The sequence below is a fragment of the Salmo trutta genome, chromosome 29 (assembly GCF_901001165.1).
Source record: "Salmo trutta chromosome 29, fSalTru1.1, whole genome shotgun sequence".
Classification (NCBI taxonomy): domain Eukaryota; kingdom Metazoa; phylum Chordata; class Actinopteri; order Salmoniformes; family Salmonidae; genus Salmo; species Salmo trutta.
This window is the reverse complement of record NC_042985.1, coordinates 18,494,574-18,512,794: the sequence shown is the minus strand read 5'-3', so window position 1 is coordinate 18,512,794 and position 18,221 is coordinate 18,494,574. Positions and strand designations below refer to the sequence as shown.

The following is an 18,221-nucleotide window of genomic DNA, read 5'->3' as shown; positions in this document are numbered from 1 at the left end:
GCCTGTCACCCCTCAAAGAAAAGGATCACTAATTTGTGACCGCATGAAGTCATAGAAAATACCAACATTCAATTGCTAGTCATTTTTATTATTTTTTTGTTGTTGCATTGCTGGTACACTTGGGAAGATTCCGTTGCCAGCTCAAGAGAACAAAAAGCAACATAAGCCAAGCAGTCCCCCTTCATATCTTCTGTCAGGGTAACATTTTCTTTTTTTGTAGATGCCACTAGTAAACCATTGACACAGCTGAAAGATGCTAATGGTTACAGTCCAAGGTCTATAAAGATGTGAAAAAAAAAAAAAAAAAAGGCAGCAAAAGTTTGGGAAACACAGAAAGCAACACACCCTATATTTTGATTGTGCAAAGCACAGAACTATAAAAAGATATATTTATGTATATACAGCAAACATGGTAAGTATGTTAGTTTTCAGAAAACATGGTGTCATTTCATAAATACAGGCAACATTGGCATCCGCAAACATCAAATTTAACATTCTGGGCATTTAAATACAGCCCGTAGCCATAGAAACTGAAGAAACATGGGCTAAAAAAATACCCTACACAATGTTTTAGTGTTTATAATGGCATATTTGGTAACCTTTAAATATATGGTGTAGTTAAACTCTGTACTAAAGAAATTAATGTGCCTTCACATCTTGGGGGGGGGGGGGTTGTAACATGTTAGAAAATACAAAAATAAGATTAATACTGTCAATATTCGTACAAGAAAATATTGTATTTTAAAAGGAACAAACATTAGGTTTATGAGTTTGTCATTCTGAAGCGAACTGCCAAATCAGGGAAAGAAAAGGAAATGAATGCGCTTTTTGATCGAAGACTCCCTAATGCTTACACTAGGGCTCGTAACTTTAATGAACAATATAATAATCTGACTTCTCTTCAGCACCATTTATCTTCTGAACAACGCTTTGGTTGGAAAATAATATTGTGAAAGTGCTATTAATACCAACATGGCACAGTTACTGCTATATATTTTTTACTCTGTCAGTTGTTGAAAAAGTTTTATATTTTTTTCAATTACACCTCTGCAATGATTTATGTATGCTGAGCCTGCTCAAAGCCTCTTAATAAAAAGTAGTAAATTATTATTTATATTTCAACTTCAGTAATTTCCAAACCATGGAACAGTAGATGTTAGCTGTAATCTGAGTCATCTTACATGAGATTTGGCAGTTACAGCTATGTAGACAGTATATCATTATGGGGAAAACTGGAGTGTCTCGTGTAGAGCTCCACCCCCTAAAATCTTATCCCTTACATTTTCAGAAGGAGAAGAAAAGTGGATGATGGCCATGCATGTCTTAAGCTCTTGTCTGAGGAACCAGTAAACTTTATCAGGCAGACTATCTGCTGCCAGTAGGACATGCATTGCGTACAGCTTTTACATGGCAGTTTAGAATGTCTTTTTCAAATAGGGGGCATTTGAAATGGAAAAATACATAAAATGTTAAGCCAGTATGAACAATGCAATTTTGCCTGAAAACACATACTTAGACTGTTTTAAATTTAATGGTTATTCCAAAAGGGCAACATTACTAATGGTCGCAGTAGAACTTGCTTCAGAAATACAGCTACTCTACCATGCCAATGGACTCATTTGTTTGGTCTGTATCAGTACTGGTGAAGATAGGAGGGCCTGTGCTCATGTTTGATGGGGAAGGATTTAAAGCCCTTGCTGATGGGTTTGTGCTGTTGTTGCTGCTGCTGCTGGGTGTAGGGAGAGAAGCCAGAGGAGATCCCGGTGGAGGGAGGGCAGTCACTGGCAGTGGACCACACCGGCGACTGTAACATCTGCATGGAATCACTCCATTGGCTGGAAGGGATGTTCATCTGGTACAGGGAAGAGCTTGGATTGGGCATGGTGTTGTGTTGAGTGTGAGCGGAGTGCTGCCATGGGGCCTTCGGCGGCCAAGTTTTTGTTTTGCTTTCCTGTGGAGTAGAATGGATGGAAGTGGGAGTTGATCAATACAAGATCTTTAGCAAAAAATTAATAAAAGGGGGTAAATGTTAACAATTAAAGGGGATTCAATATCATATAGATATATATGCAGTGAACGATAGAGACCTACATTTTCTGTCCCAATTACTGTACACAGACTCCTAAGTACACACTCTTTCCTTACCTGGTTATTATCATCTCCCAAGTGATGGAGAGGAGGAGAGGGCAGGGTACACACCTCCTGCTCACCACAGCTGTGTTTTCTACAAGCAGAAGAAACGACATGAAGCTCTACAGCACAATATCAATAGTTCAAACCAGGTTGTAGGGAAACCAAAATAACAGTAATAGACTATGGTGTACGTTTAACACATGGTGACGCAGTTATACCTTCTTTGTTTGACGGCTGCAACAAGATCAGGTCCAGAGAACATGGAGAACAAGCTGTCCCCATTGGCTGAGGACGTCTCATCACTGGAGCTGGCAGAGTCTCCCTGATTGGCTGACCAGCTGCTGTTGACCGCCTCCCTGTTTCACACAAGTGGCATTCTCAGTCAGAACTACTTGAAACACTATGAACATCTTGTTCTTACCATTCTACAAATCGAACATCACTAAGAGGCATGTAAGATTGATTGGCATACTTTATAGAGATGTTAAATACAAAAAGGTGTGAATAAATTGTACTAGTAGGCATGTGTCATGTGAGATGGAGCTGTGTATAGAGCCATGAATGAACGTACCCTGTAGTACTACTTTGGGCGGACTATATAGAGCCATATGCCATATACAGAGATGTATGTATCAATGAGATGTTAGGTGTTATTGTGATTGGGGAAAGTACCCCTCGCTGTAGTACTCTGGGTGGGACCAGGTCCTGTGCTGCTCATCAGAGACGGGCCAGTTGCCGCGGGTGTTGCTGGGTCGACGGATTTGCTGCACCTGCCGTTTCTGCTGCATGGCCTGGCTGACTCCGGCAACGTAACGCGCAAACTCGGGGTCAGAGCCAACTGCATATGAAAGGGAGAAAACACACAGTTCAGTTTGACATCCTCAGCTTTTCTGTGCGTTTGCACTCCACAGCTCAATCCATTCAGCCAGACTGTCTACCATAGCAGAAAAAGCACAATAACCGTAAGTCAGCTGAACACAATGGCCTCTGCTCTGAAATAAAGAGTCTGCTGCACTGTAAAAACAGCAACTGACACATTGTAAATTCAGCATAACATTTAAAATGACAAATCAGAACTGGGGGGGGGGGGGTGCAGCACTGCTCACTGTCAGACACAACAACCTACATTTACAGTGCATTTGGAGAGATTCTAGTAAGGTCCTGTAGTTCAGTCTTGTATCTGAATGAGAAATGTGGCTATGAAGGTTTTTCACTTCCTCCTCAGGTTGCACCTGATAATGGGCACTATTCATTCAGGAAATCATATGGAAATCAGAAACTAGATCATACATTTTTCTGTCAGCGAAATATCACCACCCCAAATGTCTTTAATGGTTACAATGAGATTATGTAAGCACATCTCCAAACCGCAAAACCCCAAGAAAAATCAAAAGCAACCTATCCTCTCCAGGCATAATGACTGCAGTGCTAAACAGCAGTGTCTCTCCTTTTTCCTTCTCAGTCTTTGTAATGAAACAGCCCAGTCAACACAGCTCCAACCCCCCTGCTGACACAGTTCTCTCCTACTATGGAATCCCTGGAGGCTGTGAGCTGCCTGCCTCTTACCACCACAACCCAGACAGCCTACTGATAATGGGGAGGGAGGGTGAATAACATCTTCCTAAAGGAGGCCAAGACACTGGCTCTCACCCTAAAGTGTTATCAACCACCTAGGTTATGTTCAGTGAGGAACACCATAGTACCTCCCCATTTCACTCGGTTCCAAAAATGTTCACTCCCTACTGACCACCACCCACATTAGTCAGAGGAACCCAGAGTGTTATCTGGGTTTGTGGATATAAGGGAGAAAAATTACTCACCTGCGGGGTCAAAGGGCAAAGTGTCTCCCAGCACCCCAAACACCCCCTCATTCTGGTCCCTGTTGGGCCAGGTGTTGTTGCGGGGACCTTGTGGCTTCTGCCCCAGCATCTCAGACATGACACTGTCCATGTAGGTGCTGACCAGCCCCAGGCTGTACAGGTCTGAGCTCAGGTCTGGGAGACCAGGTGAGCCCCACTGGCCAATGGGCCCCAGGGGGGAGAGCCCTGCTGGGGGAGGGGGGCCCTGGGGAGGAGGCTGCTGCTGGCTGGAACCACTCAGCCACTTGCTTGGCATTCTCTGCTGGGGAAGAACCTGGGGTGGAGGCTGTTGGGAGGGCAGCTGAGGTGGAGCATGCTGTTGCTGACCAATAGGCTGGAGGTGGTGTTGGTAGTACTGCAGTGCCTGCTGGGAGGGCTGCTGTGGTGGTGGTGGCTGCTGCTGCTGCTGTTGTGGCATACTCTGGGTAGGGGGCTGCAGTGAACTGTGGGAGACCGCTTGGGAGATTGGGGTTCGGTCGGTGGCTCCACTCGGGGGCTTCAGCTCAGCGGCGTTGGCAGACGCTACAGAGTTCCTCCTTTTGACCAGTGGGGAGGCTTGCTGGGACTTGCCCATGTTGAAACCTGAGAGAAAGTCAATGACGTCCTGCATCTCCTGGTCCGTGGGGAGGTTCATGCCCTGGTCGTCACACACTGAACCGTTCTGGGGCTGGGTGGGGTCGGGGTTGCTGGACAGGTTGCCTAGCTGTAAGATGCTCTGCAGTCTCCCGTCTACTGCGTGGCCCAGGCTCTTGAACTGCTTGTCTTCAGAGCTGCTGCTAGAGAGCATGCTATGGGACGGGGTGCTGGGGATGGAGTAGCTGCCCCCCCCACTGGACACAGAGCTGGAAGAGGCCTTCTTTGTGAATTTGGAAGTTAGCTTGGAGATAGTTTTAGGCAGGCCACTGTAGGCTTTGGAGCCATTTCCAGGAGGCAGGTCTACCTGCATCCCGTAGTCAGGGCTCTCCCGCTGTAACTGCATCTGAATGGTGGGCAAGGCCTGTTCTCTGTGGAGGGAGAAGAGAATAAGCATTCAATGGCATGGAAAATTACAATAGCTAGCTAGCTTTTAAGATTTTCTTTCAGGGCAAATGTAAACTAAAGCTTGAGAATGAGAGCTACACCTCTGTCAACCAATGCGAACACACAGCAGGTTGATTCTTTCTAGGAATTGAAAATGCAAACGTGAAAATGCCTTGGACAATACACATCCACTCACTTGCACTCCTTCCACCTATTGATGTCAAATATGGCGGTATATAGCACGTCCACCAGGCCGAGGGTCTTCTCTGGGTCCAGACTCCGCTGCAACAGAGACATGGTGGCTGGGTCCTCTTTCAGGCACCTACACACAGGACAGTCAGGACAGAGCACGACTGGCATGTCCAACATAATACAAATACATTTATAGAAGGTATGTTAATACTTCACTTTACTGTCCAAATGTGATAGTTGATTGAGTTAAGTGTTTGCTTATGTGGATAGAAAGTATGTAGTTTGCTGATTTAGCTAATTGTATGTCTAAGGGTTCTGAATACTTGGAATTCCCTTGCTAAAACAGCTAAAGCAAGCAAAATGTATTTATTTTTTGGACCTGTAAAGCAAGCAGATTGTGGAAAAACAGAGGGCAGAAGAGACAATTATGAATAATCCTACTCACCATGTGGAGGGTACTTGTACCACAACTCTGGAGCCCTCCAGGGCAATCTGTGGAGCATAGGCTTCCTTGTTCTCGATCTGAGCAGTGTCAACAACCACCTGTCCACACAGTCATTCAGAGAGCTGCATCAGCACAGCTTCTAATAGAATGCATTCCCTCACAGCCAGTTACGCTTGTGCAAGCAATTCTACAGGATTATATTGGCCCTTTTTATCTCGACTCTGACTGTAAGCAAAGCAGATATTGTGGAAAGAAATTGGTACTCTAACACACCTGTCTCCTCTAAAATAGAAAATGGATATAATGAAATAAGATCTAGTACTAACTCTGCCCATAGTCAGAGCATGTGGGCAAAGGCAATGTAAGCTACTTTGGGTGAACAACAAATATCCACGCTTCCAGGTATCCAGCCCAATATTTTCCAGTAGTTCTTTGAAAAAGAGGCTCTACCTTCTAGACAAATTAAACTGGGTCATGGGGAGGGAGGACCCTTCCTGTCTCACAGGAAGTCAGCCTATTGTCATTTATATAGCAGGTGTATCCTCAGGACCCCTGGGCAGTCAGAGGGCTGAGTCCAGGCCTGTGAGAGAAACATACCGACACACCCACCAGGCCCCTGACACAAGGTCACAGGCAGAGAGAAAAAATGAGAGCGAGATGCAGCAGCACAGGCCCCCCAAAAAAGGAGAATTGGCCAATTTAGTTGTTGAGAACTTAAATTAACATCCCAGAAATAAAGCCATTTTCACTGTCTGGTAGATCCGCTCTATGAGTAATGTTAAGAGAAGGTGGTCTTCTCTTAGGCTGCTATGGAGGCTCCAACTGTCTGTGTTCTTCAGAGCTCATAGCTCAGATAAGGAGTTCATGTAAAGCTCCCATCCACCACCAGGGTTTGTTTTACACTCAGCGCTGCTGTTGGGTGGATAAGAACACTCCCCAGGCCTGACGCACTAAATATTACAGACCACACTGAGGAAATAAAGTAGAGTAGGAGGACTGCTGCTTTCTCTCTGTTGGCTGGGGGAGACTTGTTTCAAAGTGAACAGCCAGAGATCTGTTTGAAGAACCAACCAGATGACCCCATCCTTTACCCAGATGCTGCAGGAATGTTGGCTTCACTGTGTGTCTACAATGAGTTTGTTTACACCTCTTGGCCGTTCAAAGGAACCCAACATACCTTCCCATCATCTCGATTACACACCTCCCGAACAATGGGCTCTAGGTTACAATAGACTACAACTTGCAGCCTGGCCCGGAGCTATAATGTAGAGGCTTCACTAAGCTTCACGAGGCTGTAGAGTTATAGTGAATCTGCCCAAGGCAGGGACCTCTAACGAATTAAATACTCCTTTACCTTTTCATAAAATAAATGAAGTTGGTTGAACCACATGGCCCTACTGCTAAAGCAAAACCAGCCATCAGCTAATTTTAGTTGAGACAGTTTATGTTGACATCTAAATGAGACAAGTATTTTAAGCTGGGTGCGTTTGCTGCCCTTGTTGACATCTTAAGTGCTTTGTACTCACCAGTCCCGCCTGAGCGAACAGTAACTGGACAGCGGTCTTGCAGGCCATTCTCCAGCTGGAAGGGCAGACCTGGTTGAGGACCTCGGTGACGGGGGAGTCGTCCCGTGGGGTCACTCCGTTCTGCCCCACTGCCTCTTTAATGAGCTGCAACATGGTGTGCTGAGGATACAAAACAGGGTGGCCGGTGTGAAAACACAAGACTTCTGCTGCAAGGCACTAATGTGGACCTGACAAAGATCCACTTTGGATTGAAACTTTGTTAATTTTTTGGCCAAATAAAGGCATGGTGGCGCAATAGTGAGTGTGGGTCCTATTCATCTCTTCTAAAATATGAACATACACCAGAACAGGAAACAGTAGCAACTACAAAGTCCAGGGACTAAGTCCCCTCTTGTTAAAGTGTCTAGGCTCTCTAGTTTAAAGGGTCCTGATGAATGTGCTGTTTATTTCTGAATTCGGTAAATGGTGAGTCAGATAACTGACAGATAGTGTGCAATTATCATACAATATAGTTTTGTCCTACAGACTGGGGGAGAATCCCACTGTAAACTAACGAAGCAGATGCTGATTCTATCCAGACCCAAGGCATCAGATGTACCATGGAATAAGTGTTAAGACATCCACGTCAAAACATTAAATCCTTGCCAAATACAAGACTCACAGCCCACGTAAGTCAGTGGTTGAAATGACCGTCTAAGCGGCTCTCATTTCCTAGAGAGAGCAGAGTGATCCATTCTGGTCAGCAAGGTCGGACTATGAAAGACTTAGGAAACCACCCATCACAGTAGCCTAGCGCCAGGTTGAGAGCAAGCCAAGGCCAGGGGTGTATTCACAATGTTGCAGATAGAAATGTAATAAATAGAGCTGAATACGACTCCCGAGCTGATGACTCCCAATTTAACATGACAGACAATCATATATGTTCTATGCAATATCTGAACATTCTATAACGTCAAGTCCTCCATAACAGACCGCAGAGCATACCGTTTTCAGTTTGAGGTTGTCAGCCGCCGACTCGTTGAAGGACACTCCTTTGAGGAAGTGGGCGCCAATCTGCACAGGGATGGTGGGCAGCTCACATTGAATGGGCTGGGAGATGGTCTGCATCCTGCCAGCCTGCTGGGCCTCTGCCTCACTGCAGCAACCCTACATAGTAGAGCGAGAGACACAGGCGCAGACATGGGACGTACAAATAGGTTAGAGACAGGGTTTTGCCCTTATCACAGCCACTATAATCCAAGGCTTTACCATTCCTAATGAGCTGTAATATGTCCTGTGCTTAGAGTAAACATACCTGTAAAGCTGCCTCCACAGATTTGGGATTGAGGTGAAAGCCAGCCTTCAGTGCATATTCACTGTGGCCCATACTTTCTAGTGCTGCTTTATAAGCCTGGCGAAAGAAAATAAAATAATATGTATAAACTCAACATGTAAGTCAGGCTGGCTATTGCTTCATTCAGTCCTTTCATATCCAAGCCATCAGCACATTGATTTGAAGCAGCCCTTGTTCTGTAGGGCACTATTGACCCAGTCAGAAATGGAACCCTATTTCATATATAGTGCAATACTTTTTACCAGAGCCCTGATAAAAAATATATTGCACTTTACAGGGAAAAAGACCAGGAATAAGGCTCTGGTCAAAAGCAGGGCACAAGCCTATATTGGGGAACAGGGTGTCATTTCAGACATTGACCAAGGCTGTGGTGGTCCTGCGGGGAGCGCCATCTACCTGTAAGGCATTGTCGATCTTCATGTTGAGCTCCTTCAGATGGTGATCAGGGATGTTGGGGTTGTTGGAGCAGAAGAGCTGCTGGACCTGGATGCCTGCCAGGCAGCCGTCACGTCCCCTCTCCCTCAGACGTCCCGTGGCCTGGAACACAGCACACAGTCTCAGGTCACATAGCAGTTTACACACAGCATCACATACCCTAGTACAACCCTTACACACCCTGCATCTGCTCTGTACAGCTAATCTGCATTACAGCAACTTACACAATAGGCATGAGAAAATGTGTCAGTGTTGTATTGTAAGGGAATGGTAAGTAGCTAGCTAACATTTTCAACATCAACATAAAAGACTAACTAACCACCAAGTACACAGTAGATTGTAAAAAAAAAAAAAATGATGTGTACCCGAGTCATCAATATGTGTACCAGAGTCATCAATATGTGTACCAGAGTCATCATGGCTTGGCCTCGAGTGTGAAACTGAATGGGAAAAATACATATACCCTAACATTTGGATTTTATATACCTTCACCCATTTCATCTGGTTTCTAATATAGGCCTATGGTATTGCACTAAATTGTCATCTCAAAAACATCTCATCTGTGCTTCAGAACCAAAAAGTTGCACATATTGATTGATGACCAGACAAAAGCAGTAGGCCTATGTTTGTATTATCCAGATAAAACACAGTTTAAAAATCTACTACGGAGGCATCTTTGCCAGAACAATAAGAGGCTACCTGGAGATTTTCATATTTCAGATAGGCCTAGTTTGGGTGGCTACATGTTTAAAAGATGGCTGTAACGTTGCACTGCATTCAATATTATGGGATGAAGATAATATATTCTGGAAAATTAATTACAGTATTTGTGAGGAAGAAAAGGGCTACCCAGTTGGCAACAAGCATTTTATTGCAATACAGTAGGCGGCTCTCCAATGTGATAGCGTGCAGTGCAGACAGACCATGCTTTCCATCCGATCCTGCAACCCCCGCTGCATACAGGTAGGCAGCATGATTCTGCTTGCTCTGGACTCCAGAGAAGTGACATGACATCCATACCTAGTTGATATTGGCTGCCAACAATGACTTTCAGCTACAAATGCAAAATGTGTAAAACAGCTTATTTCTGTATGTTGCATTTGAAACTGCATCACCGTTTATGGCTGTAATGACAGGCTACATTGGCGCAGAAATTGTGCGTCCATGTACATGCTTGGGGTCACAAGCTTTGAACCACTTCTTTTTGGGGGTTGCGGGTCAAAAAGTTTGAGAACCAATGAGCCAAAAAACAGATTGACGATTTTCTGTAGAGCTATAGGATTGGGTGCAGTGCAAATGTCAAACTGTATGGAGAGCGGATTTCCATAAATATCCTTGATCACCAAACAATAACTGTTTACTTTGCAGGCTTTAATTACTAGCATAGGCATACTGGTCTTTCGGTATGTCATACCGATATTAATTGTTAAAATTAATTATTACATAATCAAAGTGTGTTGTAGACAAATAATGAAAAGGGCTCTCTGGTAGCCTCTAACAGTCATTTGTATTTGAACAAGTCATTGCATGTATAGATTACATATTTTTACTTGACTCGCCTCGCACTTAGAACACACAACTTGGACTTGATTTGAGACTCGACCCGTTCTACTTGTGACTACTTGAGACTCGGACCTTGACTTTAGACTTGCTTGTGACTACAATAATAGTGACTTGGTTACACATCTGGTAGATTGTACATTTCAGAACAGTGTTGGGTGTAGATTTGTGAATAACTGCTGCTGTAGAGGGGAGAGCGACCGCCTCCCTCTATGGAAACTGCTCAACAGTGCAGTGAGGCCCGGCCATATCGCAGCAGCACATTCCAGCAGGATATCCAGCCCGTTCCCTCCAGGGCTAACACCCTACATGCCAGGGCTTAACAGATCAATCAAGCCACTCACGATTCTCCATTCTGGCTCCAATGTACAGAACAAAGCTCCAAATGTGCCGGGGGGGCTGTTATTAGCTACGGGATTAGCCAGCTAGCTCCTCTCACAAAACAGCCTCCATTTCAGTTAGCTAGGGTTTGTTTGGGGATGTGTAGGCCTAGCTTAAAGTGGAGGAGGGAAAACTAGCAATACAGGCTCATATACAAACTTCTCAACGGGAAATAAGTGGAAATTGTGGCTGTAATGGTAGCTGACTGCATTTCATAGGAATGTATAACAGTCAGCTTGTCACATTTTGAACACAGCCTATTTCCACCAGCTAGTCACATCAGGAAGCTCCTTGGTGAGTCCTGGGGGCGCCCTGGCCTCCATGTCCAAATACCTCGGCTGCACCCTTCCATGATCGTGAGGCCTCCTCCAGCTCCGTCAGGGGCCCAGGGCAGGAGCTCTGGGAGCGGACATTGCTGCGTCGCTCCTGGGCCTGGGCGAGGGCCTCCGCCAGGCACGACTGGGCCACAGGCTGCACCTTCTGCAGGGCCTGGGATAGGAACTGGAAGTGCACCTGCATCACTGTTAGGAAGCACCGACCCAGCACCTGGAGAGAACACAACATTCAAAAGGTTGTGATCAGGACAACATAGAAAATCAGAAACACTAGTCTATTGGTTTGGGGGATTGGTCAAGGTCAATGATGAATGAAGAGAGAAGGCAGAAAAGCAGGAATTCCCTATAATATCAACAACAAAGAAATCACACCCCTGACAAGATTACATTAGTGGGAGCCTTGATCATTCATCATTGTTTTCTAAGAACACTGGTTCTCAAAGCATATGGCCTTGGCATTCCTTGTTTTTCATTACTCAGACACTGTTACTTAAGTGATGTTGGCTTCAGTGACTTGGTTGTTTAAAATTCTCCTTAAAAATGATTACATCTTTGATAACCCTCAGAGTCCTCTTAAATCAGTCCTAAATAGTGTCACATCAATTTACTGCTTAAAGATGCTCTTGTTTGAGGAAAACCCAGCTTGAGAACATGACATTATTACCCACAAAAACAACTTGTAAGAAAGTACATTGTGAAGGGCTATAACCTCAAAACAGTTCAAGGCTGGATAATGGCTGCATTCCAGTAAGTCACTGAAGAGAACTGTCTATTAAATAGTTACATTTCAACTGGTTCATATCACTAGAACATTATGGAAAACATTTGACAGGCTAACATTGTACAAAAAAAAAGCCACAGCTCAAGTTGTGGTAGGATGAAATAAAAAATGTCTCTATGTCAAGGCCATGTTCTGCTGTGCTGCTTGATAACACGTCCTCTCATTTTCCACACAACACCAGTCTACAGTGCAATGTTACCCCAGCAAATAACTTTCTACCATAATTGGGAAGCTCAGTTTGTGTTATAAAATTAGTCTACTCTGAGAGTCAAGGCCGAGCACTGTAGTCATAAAGCACAACAAGCAATGCTTACAACTGGAAACTAAGTTCGCTCTTCTCCTTCAACTTAATAGTGGAGCAGATTTTTCCACATCATGATGGCACCGTTCCAGACCCTGTGCAATGGGTGATTCATATAAACAATGAGGTTCACATTTACATAAGTGAAGAAAATAATTGTAAATGTGTAGGAGTCAGACATGTTTGTATGTCCAGTTAGCAAAAAGAAGAACAAAACAAGAGCAACTTGACACCACAGCCGGCTCACTGTGGTCACAGGGTTCTTTTTCAGGTACGTGCTGAAAATATATTTTGGCTGAGTTGTTAAGGACAGAAATATGCCACCCTGTTTAAAAGCAGACAGGAACAACAAGGCTGGGCTGTCCTCATTCTTTAACACATCATGGGGGCATAGACTAGGCCTATACACTTACTGACCATTTCCAAGGCTAGGTCCAAACCCTTTAGAGCCCTCTTCAGCTCTGATTCTGAAATAGGACCAAATAACAGTTAACATAAGGGAATTGGTCAAACATGCAATATTGGTTCTGAACCATGAGTTATGAGGGTGTGAAACGCCTGCTGCTTATGTTGGACTGCTAATCACAGTATAAACACTTGTAACACCCCACTCTCAAATGACTAATGCATACCAAGCACTGGCTCAATGAATAATGATTTATGAGATGGTCTTTCTTTCCTCATTTTCCTAATGCAGACTATCAAACAAATTGTAGACTGTCACAGAATTGAGTGGCAAATTGTTTAACATAAAATCTCTTAGCGGTCAAATTTGTCCACTTGATCAGTGAATGTAACAAAATCCATATTACAGATTATGGTTAAACAATTTGAATGCTTTCTTCATTTCTAACAGATATTTTGAGAACAGTGTTTTTCCGGTGGTTTCCCGCTAATTGCATTTTGGAACATTCACACGTAACCAAACAGCCATGTGCGCATTGTTGAGCTTATAATATGAAGAAATAAAAAGTTAACATTTTAAGCTAAAAATGGTCTGATCAGCCTCATTGCTTTTTTAAGTGCAGTGGTTGTATGGATTTTGGAGGTGTCATCCCAGAACTGTCCCAGTGTCTGTTTTGAAACGTAGACATTGATCGTCCCAGGGACACAAATGTGCCCATTAATTACCAGCCCTGGAGGGAATTATTTTATAAAGATATAAAAAGTATTTGGTTGTAATTGTAATGTTGCAATATTTTATAGGCTACCAAAAGGTGGCCAACCATTTGAGACAGGCTCGAATATGAATAGCCAATAGAGTGTAGCCAACATTTTTGTCTGATTCTCTATGGTTAAAAAGATGGTAATGCATTTTCTTTTGCAAAGTCATACAATGATGTACAAATGGTGTTAAAGACCATTTATTTATTTTAAGTGACTTACGCTTTTGGTTAAAACTTTATAAAATCAGTCCTACTTGTCCAAAGGCCAAGTGGCAAAAAGGGTAATGAATAGCTCTGCATTCTGAAAAGTGATGTCAAATTGCTTAGAATACCATTAATACTATTTTTGGACCAGCTGCACAGAACACTATAAAAGGACAGAAAGACAATGATTATGTAGCAAGAAAAATCTAAAGGTCGCAACAAAAGATGAATCACACATGGGGATAAGATGAAATTTCAAATCGGCTCATGGAAAATATGAGGAATAAAACTACAGGGCCAAGCCAACTTTTAGCCGCATACAGGGCTGAAAGACAGGCTTAAACAGTGAGAAGAATGAACCGAACAACTCATCTTCCCCATTAACTAAGGGCACATGTAGTGCGAGGACACATCTATTGTCTTCTTGAAGGGGAAATCATCTATCCTAGGAGAGTGAGACTAAAAACCAGATGCCTTCGTGTTTCATGTTGTTTTCTTCCTGTCTAAAATACCTCTTTAGTGCTGTTAGTGAGTGGCCCGCAACATCCTTGCCTGTCTTCTGTAGGATGGCCATTTCCAAAGGTAACATCTATAGACCCTTTTCCAGTACACGACACACTGACGTCACATACAGATGCGTGCGAATCTTGGCGGCAGTAAGAAAACCATCGCAATCTGTGTCCATTCAACAGCCTAGATTTATGTTTTTATTACTTCTAAACAAAACTTTTGGGGGTTTTCATACTTGCTTGAACAGTCGCTAAGATTATATTTGGTTGTGATCTTTGCAAAATAACTAATTTTTGATGTATCAGTTTGCTATAATGCTAATGCTCATTGATATAGGCTGTAGCAAAAGCTAGCCAAAGAGCCATTTTACTGGTTGAAGTGCTTTTTAAGTATAATGCTGTTGATTTGTGATGACACAAAAGTAAGTAAAACATTCATTCGAGCCTTAAAATCCAATCATAATCCAAAAGTAGTTTGAAATGCACTCGTAAGCAACATGTAAACAGTGTTTTTTTGCCATTCTATTTTTCAGGGGTGTTTTGGGAGTGCTGCTAGTGCAGTTGTCTGCCTGGCTCTGGCCCTGCCTGCACTGTGGTTGCCTCATGTTCAGAACCAGGAGAAGATCTCAATTGCATTCTCCTCACGTCAGGAGAGAGGATGCGAGGAGTATGCAATCGAGACCAGGACTCCTGTCTGGCTGGCCTGACCGTCGCTCCCTCTGTGGTTTCGCTCATACACTCAGTAGACTGCCCCCTAATAAACAGTGACATTTTCATGCATATTTGGCAGCTGAGACACTTCGAGCAGCCAGGGTAGCCAAGCTCCAATAAAAACACACGTTTTGTTTTCCATACTGACTGGACTTTCTGGAGTTTGGGGAAAAAGATGGTGGGGGGGGAAATTATCCTGCTTCCTTCAACATTCCACAATTCTCCAAACTCAAAATAGCTTTTTTTGTTCTTCATACAGACACAATTCTATCTTTTACATACAACTGCCAAGATAAATGTTCATACACACGCACAAATGGAAAAGTCCTTTCCATCACAAATGTAATAAATCTCTGGGGGCATGGAAATGGCCAACTCTGAAGGTGCGCCATGTACTTATGGTTTTTTACATAAACAATATTCAGCTGCTTATGGAGGAAATGGAGGTTGAATAAAAAGTGATGCTGTAATCTGTGGAATAGAGTGAAACCCACTGGTCTAGTCAAAATATACAGTAGGCCTATGATGCACATGGCCATTTTGGACTGTCTGTTGATAGATTCCTTCTAATCAACCAGGTCTGAATATCTTTTTTGTTCCTCAATTCATGCATATTGGCAAGAGAGGTAGAGCAAAAGCACACTTTCATTTGACAAACGCACTGTTGTTATTCAGACGCTAGCTGAAGCCAGAGTGAGTCAGTGTGGCTGCCAGACAGTCCTGCCGCAGTCTGAACTTTCACTGAGTTGGGCTTCCCCTCCTTTAATATTTATCTGTGCATATCCACGACCACAGTCGAAATTACAGATTGTGGTGCAAAAGTCTTTCCTGCTCTGGGCACAACCACATCCACTGAGGCCCTGCAGTCCCTCTCATAAAACAGCCCTGGCCTGAACATTCAGCTTATTCACTCACTGTCTGCCACTGAGGCCTTGCTCCCTAAATCTGTTTAATCTCCAGGATGAGAGCATAGACATCTCAAACATTCACTACACAAGAGCCAATTTGCTTGCTGCCTAAACAGATGTATTAAAAATAAATACATAAATTGGCATTTCTCTTGAGTACTATTTAGGAGTGGCACTACCCTGGAACCTCTTCATTTCTGACTGGCCAGGCAGTAGGCACAGCTGTAGCGTCAGGAGCACATAAGGCTTCTCATCCACAAATGCCAGTGAAGTCTAATTTCAGTTACTATTTTACCAATCAAACACTCACTGCAAAAAAATAAAGAAATACTTTAAGGGCAACATTTCACAATTGAGACGTAAGCAACTTTGCTGGCCTGTAATAGACAGACCGATCACCCTGCATGCTCAGTCAGACTGTATCTCAGCATAAACGATGGTTCCTGCCCTCTTCTTCTCACATCCTCAGTGCTTTTCGCACCTCGCCCTCAGATCTTAGCACCCGCTTAACATTGGGCGTCAGGGCCTAATTTCAGCCAAGAAATTCTGAATCAAGGAGCCATGCATTCTGAGAGACTTTAGCTGGGCATCTTAGCAGTAGCCTTGCCCTAGAAAAATGGAACATAAGAAACAAAGCAAAAAGTGCAAAAGAAATTGCAAAAATTCTAGTTTAGACCCTCATAACAAAATGGGGTATTTTTGAGATGTTGCCTTTTGGCAAAACATGCTTTATTGACAGCAGGTGGGAGGAGCTATAGGATGACAGGCTCATTGTAATGGCATAAATGGAACTGTGATTGATGAGGAAATGGAAAAGACTCAACATGTTATTTTACAGGTAGGCCTAATTGTCAGGATAATGTAATAACTTTACTTCGACAGGTGTTCAGTGGGTGTCCAGGTCGGTAACTGTAACCCTGGCAACCCCTTACCTCCACATCCTGCAGGCTGAAGTCATTCTGGTCTTTGAAGTTGGCAGCCCCAGCACTCAGCTCCATCAGCATCTTGGCGATCTCTGGCTTTATTGCTGCAGTCAGCCGGCTGGCCGCCTCCATGACATGTTCCTGCACGTCCTTAAGTTGCATAGCTGCTTTCGAGTAGTGGGAGTTCCTGAACACGCTGCTGAACAGGTCCGTGAGAAAGGCGCTGGCCCGGCAGAACACATTCAGCGCATCCAGGTACTTGGAGATGCCCTGCTGGATGTCGGCGACCGCAGTGGTGTTGGGGGTGGAGGGAGGTGGTTGGCAGCTGCCGGGCATGCCCACCCCGGTGGAGCCACCCATGGGGGAGCAGGTGGAGCCCAGGGGGGCACTGAGGGTCCGGTTCAGCTCAGGCATCTGGTACTGCTGGTGCTGCTGCACTTTCTGCTTGGACCCGCCGAGCAAAAAGCGCCGCTTGTAGTCCATTTTACTTTCCTGTGCACTACAACAATACATAAGTGTCAGGCTGACTCTGGGAGCTCCGGATTTCTGCCAACCAGAAGCTCTCTCTCGCTCTTATAGAAACAACAACCCAATAGTCCTGGAATTTATGGAAAAAGACAACTTAAGGGCTCCCTCTGCCAGAGGCTCATCTCAAAATGCTTTGGAACTAACAGAGCGATGCAGACACAGCAGGGTAACGACTTGCTGACTGAGTGTGATGTTTATGTGCAGCCCTGCTACAGCTCACGGTGGACAATCCCAGCAAAAATAAAAAGGTAGAAATGCACCTTCCCAAATCTGTATTTTCTGCCTCAAAGGAGTCAATGGTTTATGAGAGGACAGAGCAAAAAACTGAAAACACTCCACGATTCTCTCATTCCAAGACAAGATTCATGTTCATAACAATTCCTTCAAATGGAAGCAGAAAATGTCCTTTTGTATAACATGTATATAGTTTTTATATTTATAGATAGAAAATCTTTAAAAGCTGTAAGCAAAAAACAAAGCGAAGAATCTGAAAAGAAATGTGGCACTGGTCAACAGCAAGGAGTCTGACAATAAAAAGAGACAAATCTGTTATCCAGTAGGACAATAGTGCCTTGTCACTTCACTTCCTCTCTGTGTGTATGGAGCAGAGCGGAGGGCAGACAACCAGTCCGTCAGAGATTCTCTTCACACTGTCTGTGGCGGTGAGCAGAAGCCAGCTGATAGGACTGCTGTTGAAAACTTTACCGGCCTCCTCAACGTCCTTGCCGTTTCCTTCTGCTAGCTGAGGTAGTTAATCACTGCGGAAACAAAAATGTGCTCCCAGATCTCGCCCCTTCTCCTCCACAAAATGCAGATTAGAAGAGCGACAAAAGCACAAATGTATCTGTAAGGCCTCTAGGTCATTTCCTAAGGGAGGAAAAGGGAGAAACAAAAGAAAGTTACAATGATTTCAGAGGAAGGATTCAAATGTGCTGTTTTTTTCCAATTAAACGTGGCAGTTGAGGTAGTTC

At 44.0% G+C, this 18,221-nt stretch overlaps 1 protein-coding gene across 3 annotated transcripts in view; it reads right to left on the bottom strand.

Annotated features, from left to right (window-relative positions):
- Positions 1–67: 67 nt before the first annotated feature.
- LOC115167043 (uncharacterized protein KIAA0355) overlaps positions 68–18,221 on the bottom strand; it is a 43,816-nt gene continuing 25,662 nt past the window's right edge. For all 3 annotated transcript variants that reach the window (XM_029721078.1, XM_029721079.1, XM_029721077.1), the window contains exons 2-14: positions 16,732–18,117; positions 11,218–11,430; positions 8,905–9,045; positions 8,470–8,565; positions 8,160–8,321; positions 7,176–7,334; positions 5,650–5,747; positions 5,209–5,334; positions 3,954–4,996; positions 2,806–2,971; positions 2,352–2,489; positions 2,146–2,224; positions 68–1,951 (exon numbers count right to left, since the gene is read on the bottom strand). In XM_029721078.1, coding sequence (XP_029576938.1) covers positions 1,634–1,951; positions 2,146–2,224; positions 2,352–2,489; positions 2,806–2,971; positions 3,954–4,996; positions 5,209–5,334; positions 5,650–5,747; positions 7,176–7,334; positions 8,160–8,321; positions 8,470–8,565; positions 8,905–9,045; positions 11,218–11,430; positions 16,732–17,235 — 3,243 coding nt within the window. In that variant the 5' untranslated portion in view covers positions 17,236–18,117 and the 3' untranslated portion in view covers positions 68–1,633. The remainder of the gene's footprint in view (positions 1,952–2,145; positions 2,225–2,351; positions 2,490–2,805; positions 2,972–3,953; positions 4,997–5,208; positions 5,335–5,649; positions 5,748–7,175; positions 7,335–8,159; positions 8,322–8,469; positions 8,566–8,904; positions 9,046–11,217; positions 11,431–16,731; positions 18,118–18,221) is intronic.